The 11,092-nt window shown below is 40.2% G+C and overlaps 1 protein-coding gene across 1 annotated transcript in view; it reads right to left on the bottom strand.

Moving 5' to 3' along the window:
• Positions 1-953: 953 nt before the first annotated feature.
• LOC103513877 (sodium/hydrogen exchanger 2-like) overlaps positions 954-11,092 on the bottom strand; it is a gene marked incomplete at its 5' end in the record, with an annotated part of 25,061 nt that continues 14,922 nt past the window's right edge. The window contains 6 exons of the mRNA XM_026826937.1: positions 954-1,186; positions 3,371-3,472; positions 4,854-4,926; positions 5,588-5,752; positions 5,942-6,106; positions 9,190-9,329. Coding sequence (XP_026682738.1) covers positions 954-1,186; positions 3,371-3,472; positions 4,854-4,926; positions 5,588-5,752; positions 5,942-6,106; positions 9,190-9,329 — 878 coding nt within the window. The remainder of the gene's footprint in view (positions 1,187-3,370; positions 3,473-4,853; positions 4,927-5,587; positions 5,753-5,941; positions 6,107-9,189; positions 9,330-11,092) is intronic.

Below are 11,092 nucleotides of genomic sequence, written 5' to 3'. Positions count from 1 at the left end.
ATAATAATAATAATAATAATAATAATAATAATAATAATAATAATAATAATAATAATAATAATAATAATAATAATAATAATAATAATAATAATAATAATAATAATAATAATAATAATAATAATAATAATAATAATAATAATAATAATAATAATAATAATAATAATAATAATAATAATAATAATAATAATAATAATAATAATAATAATAATAATAATAATAATAATAATAATAATAATAATAATAATAATAATAATAATAATAATAATAATAATAATAATAATAATAATAATAATAATAATAATAATAATAAATGATAATGATAATGTAAATTAATTTTATGTTAATGATAAAAATGTATTTCTCTTGCATGACTCAGGTACGTATTGTACCCACATCGATAGCATTTTTTATGTAGATTACTTAGGTACGCACATTACAGTTTGAAATAATAATATAGGTACTTACTTACCTACCTACGTAATTATGTATTCTAGGTAGGTAGGTAATGTTTGTAGGCATAGGACGTATAGCTATAGTTCATCCAGATCAATGTGACAGCAATGAGTCATCAACCCAAAATGAAGGAACCAATCAGATTGCAGGAAATCCTTACATTGTTGCAATTCAGGTAAAGGTCTATTTTTGATAAACTCTCTCTTCTAAAATGCAGAGGTAGCTCTAAGTTCAGAGGTTGGATTCCAGAACAGGTAAGGTGGATATCGCCTTACCTGACTTTGTTACACTGTCGGAGGAAGCACTGTGCAATATAGCTTCCCCTTTTAGAGATTCTCTACTATTGCACATGTGACATGTTTGGCAACAATGCCTATTTTTTTGCTGTCACATTGATCTGGATACACTATAATAAATAACTATATTAAGGAGCGCGGTAGCTCTCCGCCCCGCCAATTCAAGAAAGTTTGACAGCGCTACTAGGGATTTTATACGCCATTCTACTTACTACTCAGTTCTCTCGTGAGATCGCGCGGCAGGCGTCGGCTGATGGGGGAAATGGCGGGAAGGCTTTTCGGCTCAGTCGGTGTTTGAAGGCAATGGGCGGGAGGCTTGGCGGTCCTGTTGTTTAGGATGCCCTTGCGGACGGGCGCCTCTCCCCCTCCTCCTTTTTCTCCCCCCACGGCCCCACGCTCTCGCTCACTCACCCCCTCACCGCATTTACTGATGTCGTCTGTGGAAAATGGGATTTTTCTTCAACAACAAAAATGGGGCTAGACAAATTAGTAGAGATTAATAAAAGATAGAAATTAATAAAAAAAATAGTCATAATGAAAATCGATAGGTAAGGAATGCGGGAATTATTTTATTTTATTGATTTTAACTCTGGTAAGAACCTATACGAATTCAGGGTTGAATCATAACTAAATGGGTAAAAGGCAGAGCGGACCAAGTCTAAAAAACGACTTTTTACTCTCCTCATTTTATAGGAAGGAAAGTAAGCTAATCAAGACATTGGTATGGAGTGTGGCGTTGTACGGTTCGGAAACTTGGACAATTGGAAAACGTGAGCAGGACAGGATTGAAGGATTCGAGATGTGGTGTTGGAGGAGAATGATGAAGAAGTGGACGGAGAGGATGAGCAACGATAGAGTTTTGGGTGAACAAAATTTGATGAACAAAGACAGATCTGGAAAATGCTACAAGATAGAAGACATAAATGGATAGGTTACCTTTACCGGCACAACGAATACATAATAATAATAATAAGTTTATTCTTTCTTTACAATATTCTTTACATGATTATTCTTCAACATCCCTGTAAGTACTTCTGTACTTTTAGGGACCCCTGTAAGTACTTCTGTACTTTTAGGGACCATAACTTCTTATTATTCTTGATTTAATTCATTTTTCATAGGTATTTCATTGTTATTTTGGGATTTTTGGAACGCATAATGTGGATTGCACTAACTTACGTTTTAGGCCCCAACAGCCTGTTAAGCCTATACAAATCATTTACTGATGTCATCTCTGGAAAATGGATTATTGGAACTCGTAATATATCCAGTCAGATAATTCGTAGGCGTTATTCGTTAATCGTGGCGAAGTGGCCCAGACGCTCACCTGGTAAAAAGGACGTGGGTCGATCCCAGCCGAGGCATAAAATTTTATCCTCACAAATTTGAGAATTTGACCACATAATAATGGAGCTCTAAGTTTTAGGTGGTAGAGGACGCCTCCGGCGTTAATCTCGCCTAGTGGTCTATTATTTATTATTATTATTATTCAGGGCAGTTCCCAGCCTAACCTAGCCGAAGCGTAGGGCCGATTCCAGCAGTTGGCTCTTCTTGCACCAGTTTTTTGTTTTTTTACAAGCAAGAATAATAGTTAGTTTTAACTATATACGGAATATCTAGTGGGCCCGTTGAGGAGCCCGGGGCAAAGGGAACCTCCTTGCGAACGTCCCTGCTCATCCTGAAGAGTTTTAACTAAATACGGAATATCTAGTCAATCTAGTGGGCCCGTTGAGGAGCCCGGGGCAAAGGGAACCTCCTTGCGAACGTCCCTGCTCATCCTGAAGGCCCAGCAACTCACTATCAGGTATCAGGTAGACCTGACAGGCGGACCTGATCAGGTGTACCTCTCAGGTCTACCTAATAGTGAGTGGCTGGCCCAAGAAGTATAATCTACAGTGTTTACTCACGTATTTTACGCGGTTTGATCAAGGGTTTGGACGACAAGGAGAGGTACAGATGGGATCGACTTTTGGTATCGTCTTAAATTCATGCAAAATATCGTGCAAGCATGCAAGTAATGCAAAAATAAAGACATACGAGTGAAAAGCATGCAAAAGAAGTGGGAAGAAGTGTTTCAAAAACCCGAAGATTTTTTCTTCCCTGTTATGGATTACACAGTCTGTAGCTGTACTGCCTACTGACCTAGTGTAATCTAGCTGTTAATAGCTACCGAAAACATGAAGGTCTATTTTTCTGGTTTTCATGTGTGTTCAGTGAAGTTTTGAGCTACCTAGGTAGATGTTAACTAAGCTAACACTTGGGTAGAGATACAAAACGATCTTACCAGCTTACCACTGAGAGTTAACACAGAGAGTTGAGGGTTTTCGTTGACGTCAACCATTTGATTTACACAGGCCAGTATTTCTTAAACTCTGGATTAACTTCTTTTTTTTTTGATAAAAAAGAAGGAGGTTTTAAAAGATTGTACCTCGGCACAGTTTTCGCATTACCTCAAGGCACATTCTTTTAGATCCATGCCTATCCAAAACGGAAAAGTCTGGTTGGAAAATTTCCGCTCTGGCCGGGATTCAAACCCCCTGTGGTAAGATCGGTCATAGATGTGCGATATTGATACAGGTTGTGGAAGCAGGGAAGCACTCTGGTGCTTGGTGAGTACTTACAGGAAGGATTTGCAGAGAACGTGATGCCTCCACATTCCCATTCCGTAGTCTTGCCGTCTTTGGAGGACACTTCAGACTCTAATAGCACCTCGTCAATGTAGTCTGGAGAGAGAAACAAGAAAATTTACTCTGGGATCAATGAGCAGAACCAGTGCGAACGCTACGGCCCCCCTCAGGCCCCCGTAACACATGACGAACTTGTCGACCCGCGTCAGTTTGTAGATTCGAAACTGGTTGACGATGGCCGTCAACAGTATTACACCTGTGGGGAAGAGTGAAAAGCGATGATAATTAAAAACAAAAACTTCGGTTTTGCTGTGTGAACACTGCAGACCACACAATCAGTTATTGCCTCAGATAGTTCTCTAGAACTTTTGAGTGTGTACCTAGATGTGTATTAAAAAAAAGGAACTGGCAAGGGGACGTTAAAGGTCTGGCTAGGGGACGTTAAAAAGAGAGAAGACTGGTGCCTAGCTGTGGAACTATAAACAGGGAGGAGAACAGCTAACAGCTAAACCTAACCAGCCTAACTAGCTGGCAGTTCTTCAAAGGGTTTCCTCTGCTTTTAAAGAACGAGCACAAGTCCCTACAATGATTGGCTGTGGTTCAGGACGAGTCAATTAAACATGGCTTGTTGGCTAGAGATCATTTAACGGACTGTTGAAGTTCCGATTACTGTTAATCAAAGAAAACAAGGAAATTGGAATGATATCGAGAGGGAGCAGAGATACAAGAATTGAAATTGGTGGAGTAGGTATCTATTATATTTATGACATACATTTCTGTCTAGTCAAGTCTAGTACGGGTGTCTACTGTCTACCTATGTATTAACGAAACGCGTGTAGAATGTAGATACCACCTTATCGTGTAGTAAATTAGCTAGAAAGTTTAAACCCGAGTCAACAAAAACTTATAGTTGACTTGTAAGATTTCCTGTTTGACTCCCCGTCTAAATGAGACTGCTTACACGTTCATATACATAAATATGTATAAGGTGCCTACACCCAACCTGTTTTGAAGCATACCCAAATATTTATAAGCTAGCGCTGTCAAATTTTCTTGACTTGGCGGGGCGGAGCGCTAACCCGCTCCCCAATAAGTATTGACATAAATACATACCTATAGGAGGAGGAAGAAAATGAAGAAGAAGGATATGAAAAGGACAAGGAAAAATAACAATAAGAAAAAGAAGAGGACGACGAAAAAGAGAAAGAAGGACCAAAGACGTTGAATTGTTGAAGAATGAAAATAATTGGGAAAGGATTGAATAGAAGAGAAAACAGTTAAATTATTTAAATGACGGCTTAAAATATAAGAAAAAGATAACGAACTTAAAACTAAGCCGCAAAATTAAAATAAAATCCAATCAACCTCATTTCCGATGCAAATAGAAAATCGAAAAAGTTCCCTCTGGGATTAGAAAATGATTGAGATTAATCGATAAGGTAAGAAATTAAATATGAGAAACACGTATGTAATTTACCTGACGTAAACTGTTTGGCGGATCCGTTCTGTTGAATTCCAGGAAACGTCACGTGACTCTGTTTACTACCGTCCTGGAAATGAGATTGTATCTCTGTATTAGTACATATATCAACCCCAACAAAGTTTCTTTAGATTCCTTTAGAGAAAAAAGAGTGTTTTACCCCCGTTTTTAATTCGTAACAATAAAACAACTGTTACATTAGACGCTTGTGGTGTGTGTTGTAGCATTCTCATCCCGTAGTATGTCTCTCATCAGATGGGCGAGAGACACAATGCTTCTCATTTAGGTGCTGGGTCAACACGAGAACACCAGAAAGTAACCCGTTGAAATATTTGCAATCGAAAAACGAGTGCAAATTTTGTCGATGGTCTCTGTATTAGTACATATCAACCCCAACAAAGTTTCTTTAGAGAAAAAAGAGTATTTTACCCCCGTTTTCAATTCGTAGGTAACAATAAAACAACTGTTACATTAGACGCTTGTGATGTGTGTTGTAGCATTCCCATCTCGTAGTATGTCTCTCATCAGATGGGCGAGGAGAGACACAATGCTTCTCATTTAGGTGCTGGGTCAACACGAGAACACCAGAAAGTAACCCGTTGAAATATTTGCAGTCGAAAAACGAGTGCAAATTTTGTCGATGGTGGGCATTGTATCACTGCTAAAAGGTTCTTAGTGACGAAGGTTTTACCCTCCGTTCGGTGACAAGCTGGCTAAAACAAGATACATACCTTGTTGAGTCGTTTACTTCGTCGATGGTGATGTTTCCTATCCGCCATAAGGCGACGACACATGTTCATGTGCAACTTATAATTGACCTGGGTAGACAAATCCCTGAAAATCTGCCAGGATTCGAACCCAAAACCCTCCAATCCACCGGCTAGGTTGATACATACCTTGTAAGAACAAGCGCAAGTCCTCACAATGGTTGACTGTGGTTCAGGACGATCCAATTAAACATGGCTAGAGACCATCACCGTGGTGTATGGCTCATAAAAGAGATATTTTCTCTATTAGTCATCACCTTTGGGCCATAGCTAAAGCCGGTACAACAACAACAACAACAACAACAACAAGATACATACCTTGTTGAGTCGTTTACTTCGTCGATGGTGATGTTTCCTATCCGCCATAAGGCGACGACACATGTTCATGTGCATTTTATAATTGACCTGGGTAGATAAATCCCTGAAAATCTGCCAGGATTCGAACCCAAAACCCTCCAATCCACCGGCTAGGTTGATACATACCTTGTAAGAACAAGCGCAAGAATTTTTGGAACGCATAATGTGGATTGCACTAACTTACGTTTTAGGCCCCAACAGCCCTGTTAAGCCTCTACAAATCATTTACTGATGTCATCTGTGGAAAATGGGATTATTGGAACTCGTAATATATCCAGTCAGATAATTCGTAGGCGTTATTCGTTAATCCGGCCTCGGTGGCGAAGTGGCCCAGACGCTCACCTGGTAAATAGGACGTGGGTCGATCCCAGCCGAGGCATAAAATTTTATCCTCACATATTTAAGAATTTGACCACATAATAATGGAGCTCTAAGTTTTAGGTGGTAGAGGACGCCTCCGGCGTTAATCTCGCCTAGTGGTCTATTATTTATTTTACTCTCCTCATTTTACAGGAAGGAAAGTAAGCTAATCAAGACATTGGTATGGAGTATGGCGTTGTACGGTTCGGAAACTTGGACAATTGGAAAACGTGAGCAGGACAAAATTGAACCATTCGAGATGTGGTGTTGGAGGAGAATGATGAAGATTAAGTGGACGGAGAGGATGAGCAACGAGAGAGTTTTGGAATTGGTTGGTGAACAAAGACAGATCTGGAAAATGCTACAAGATAGAAGACATAAATGGATAGGCCAGGGCAGTTCCCAGCCTAACCTAGCCGAAGCGTAGGGCCGATTCCAGCAGTTGGCCTTTCTTGCACCAGTTTTTCGTTTTTTTTACAAGCAAGAATAATAGGTAGTTTTAACTATATACGGAATAGCTAGTGGGCCCGTTGAGGAGCCCGGGGCAAAGGGAGCCTCCTATCAGGTATCAGGTAGACCTGACAGGCGGACCTGATCAGGTGTACCTCTCAGGTCTACCTAATAGTGAGTGGCTGGCCCAAGAAGTATAATCTACAGTATTTACTCACGTATTTTACGCGGTTTGATCAAGGGTTTGGACGACAAGGAGAGGTACAGATGGGATCGACTCTTGGTATCGTCTTAAATTCATGCAAAATATCGTCTTAAATTCATGCAAGCATGCAAGTAATGCAAAAATAAAGACATACGAGTGAAAATCATGCAAAAGAAGTGGGAAGAAGTGTTTCAAAAATCCGAAGATTTGGTTTCGTCTTAAATTCATGCAAAATGTCGTGCAAGCATGCAAGTAATGCAAAAATAAAGACATACGAGTGAAAATCATGCAAAAGAAGTGGGAAGAAGTGTTTCAAAAATCCGAAGACTACAACAACAAGATACATACCTTGTTGAGTCGTTTACTTCGTCGATGGTGATGTTTCCTATCCGCCATAAGGCGACGACACATGTTCATGTGCATTTTATAATTGACCTGGGTAGATAAATCCCTGAAAATCTGCCAGGATTCGAACCCAAAACCCTCCAATCCACCGGCTAGGTTGATACATACCTTGTAAGAACAAGCGCAAGTCCTCACAATGGTTGACTGTGGTTCAGGACGATCCAATTAAACATGGCTAGAGACCATCACCGTGGTGTATGGCTCATAAAAGAGATATTTTCTCTATTAGTCATCACCTTTGGGCCATAGCTAAAGCCGCTACAACAACAAGATACATACCTTGTTGAGTCGTTTACTTCGTCGATGGTGATGTTTCCTATCCGCCATAAGAACCCTAAGATTTTTTCTTCCCTGTTATGGATTACACAGTCTGTAGCTGTACTGCCTACTGGCCTAGTGTAATCTAGCTGTTAATAACAACCGAAAACATGAAGGTCGATTTTTCTGGTTTTCATGTGTGTTCAGTGAAGTTTTGAGCTACCTAGGTAGATGTTAACTAAGCTAACACTTGGGTAGAGATACAAAAGTTTATACTGTTGCGAGTTTGTAAACGTAATTGAAGTTCTTTGGCGTGGTATGTGTGATTGTACTGTGTCTCCCAAAAAAGTACCTTCTGCTTAGTGAATTAAAACAAAAGTACAAAAAAGCACTAGATCTACGACCTTATCTATTAAGAAATGAAATGACGTGACGGTGGGAAAACAGATGATTTATACATATAGGAGGGACACCTAGGAAGTTTCTAACTAAGATAATGATAATCTATTCAGCAGCGGTTCTCAACCTTTTTTTAGCCCGCATACCAGCGTGGTATGTGTGATTGTACTGTGTCTCCCAAAAAATTACCTTCTGCTTAGTTTTTTTTTATTTGTATTTATACCTTCTGCTTAGAGAATTAAACCAAAAGTACAAAAAAGCACTAGATCTACGACCTTATCTATTAAGAAATGAAATGACGTGACGGTGGGAAAACAGATGATTTATATAGGAGGGACACCTAGGAAGTTTCTAACTAAGATAATGATAATCTATTCAGCAGCGGTTCTCAACCTTTTTTTAGCCCGCATACCCCTTGGGTACCCGAATTTAATCTCAGGGACCCCCGTCACCATCATATTGAGTACCGGGTACCCATACCTAGGTCGATGTGTACCATTACTACTAAGTTTTATACGCAGTCAGAGCTTTTTGAAAAATATCAGTAGATACTTCAATACCTTGAGGTCAAAATTTAGTACTTTTTGGACCGTACTGCACTGATTAGCCGTGAAAATTCAAAATTTGCATTTGTCCATCATTACAATTTTTTTTTTTTCCTTTGTCCTCGGAGGGTCTCTCGCGTACCCCCGGTTGAGAATAGCTGATCTATTGAATGATGACATTGATGACTAACCCGCATACCCCTTGGGTACCCGAATTTAATCTCAGGGACCCCCGTCACCATCATATTGAGTACCGGGTACTCATACCTAGGTTGATGTGTACCATTACTACTAAGTTCTATACGCAGTCAGAGCTTTTTGGAAAAATATCAGTACATATGTACTTCAATACCTTGAGGTCAAAATTTAGTACTTTTTTGGACCGTACTGCACTGATTAGCCGTGAAAATTCAAAATTTGCGTTTGTCCATCATTACAATTTTTTTTTGCCTGTGCCCTCGGAGGGTCTCTCGCGTACCCCCGGTTGAGAATAGCTGATCTATTGAATGATGACATTGATGACTAAATCATTAAATTAAATGATGAATTGGTGACAGATTGAAACTAAAGCTACTCTATCCCCCTACCATCTCGTCGTCTCCAGGGCAACGAGCATTCGGCAACAGTCGGAACGTTTCGGTAATCTCCGCCAGTACTCGATCCGTTGCTTCAGTGATTCCCAAACTGGGGTCCGCGGCGCCCGGGAGGGCCGTGAAGGACTTCGCGACTCCCGGGAAGATCACATACAATATAACAAAGGGGCCACATAGGAAAAAAGTTTTGGAAGCGCTGATCTAATTAATTTATTGGCCAGGACCACAACCAGAGTTTAAACTTTGAGTTGTAATCTTTCAATAAGATTGGCTAAAAGGTTTGAAATCAACCAATCAGATTGCTTGACCCAAAAGTTAAACTTTATTTAAGTTAAAATTCTCATTGGCCAGCCTAGTTAGCTTGTTAACTGTTAAACCAATGTTTGTGTCCAAAAGAACGTCACACTTAAGTGGTCTCTTTTGTCCAGTGTCTGAAAGTAGGGGGTGGGGCACAACACAAACAAGGGGCAATGGGGGGGCAAAATGCTGCGGACAGCAAAAACGTCTCTCACAGAGGGCTTAACATGCGACCTTTAAAGCTGTGTCAGGCCAGTCACTCACTATCAGGTAGGCCTGATCAGGTCTACCTGATAGTGTATGTGCTCATCTGGTATCAGGTAGACCTGACAGACGGACCTTTTCAGCCGTACATGTCAGGTCTACCTGATAGTGAGTGGCTGGCCTCACACATAGTCGACAGTCGACAGCCGTCGATCGAAGAGGTGAATCATTGTTGTCGAGGCGGGGTGTATGGTTTCAGTCGACATCGATAGAGTCGATCTACGCGACGGTCGTCGACTATGTGTGTACACACCTTAAGCCAATTTGCCCACGGGTCATAATCGATCCGAAAGAAATGAGTCGGCCTAGTTAGCTTGGAGAGTGGAGCGCCCGCCTTGTAAGCGCTAGGTCGCGGGTTAGATTCCCGCCCAGGGTGGATATTATCCTAAACAATGTTTATTCTCAGAACAGGTGGTTTTCTTCTACCAGTATAGTAGGTATTTTAAATTTAAAACTGGTGTTGTGTGAAATGAGGTCTGTACAGTGAGTGCAATGTGAAGAACTTGTAGTATAGATACTGTAGATAGTGATGCACCTATAAGTAATATTAAAACCAAACTCACAATGAAGTTTTCATATCGCACATCTAATGGAAGAACGTAATTTGAGGTTTTATAGAGGGAACTATAACAGCTAAGGTCTTATCGTTCCAAAAGCGAACAGAGAAGGAAGACAGGATAGAAAAAAGTCAGCCGTTCCGAGAACAAACCTCATCCGTTCAGGATAAAATCCGCCCCGGACGGGAATCGAACCCGCGGCCTAGCGCTTACGGCAGACGCGCTACCAACCAAGCTAACTAGGTTGGCTGACGATTAACATTGGACTCTCAGATCCATTGGTTTTTCGTGATTTCAAATAGGGATAAAGATAATTTTCGAAAAAAAATGAAGAAGTTACGTTATTTATTTATTATTATTATTATTTTTAAGAGGTTTGACAGAGGGTAACTGCTATGGTCTTATCGTCCCGAAATCGAAGAGAGAAGGAAGACAGGATAGGAGAAACCCAGCCGTTCCGAGAACGAACATTATCCCATCAGGATAAAATCCGCCCCGGGCGGGAATCGAACCCGCAGCCCAGCGCTTACAAGGCAGACGCACTACCAACTAAGCTAACTAGGCTGACTTTTTTTTTCTACTTTTAATTCCATATTTATTTTAGTAAATTAGTAAGACACAGTTTTAATTAGTACATACGAGTAATATACGAATTTGTCTTTCTACAAGCAGGACTCCCACCCTCTCTTTCTCTTCCTATTTGTTAGGAGGTAAAAGATGCAGAGAAGGAAAACTTGAAGAGAGAAGTATACCTACGTATAAAAGGGTAGGTATAAGAA

The sequence above is a fragment of the Diaphorina citri genome, unplaced genomic scaffold (genome assembly GCF_000475195.1).
Source record: "Diaphorina citri unplaced genomic scaffold, Diaci psyllid genome assembly version 1.1 scaffold42, whole genome shotgun sequence".
NCBI lineage: Eukaryota > Metazoa > Arthropoda > Insecta > Hemiptera > Psyllidae > Diaphorina > Diaphorina citri.
The sequence above is the reverse complement of the archived record's forward strand: the minus strand, read 5'-3'. Positions and strand labels throughout refer to the sequence as shown.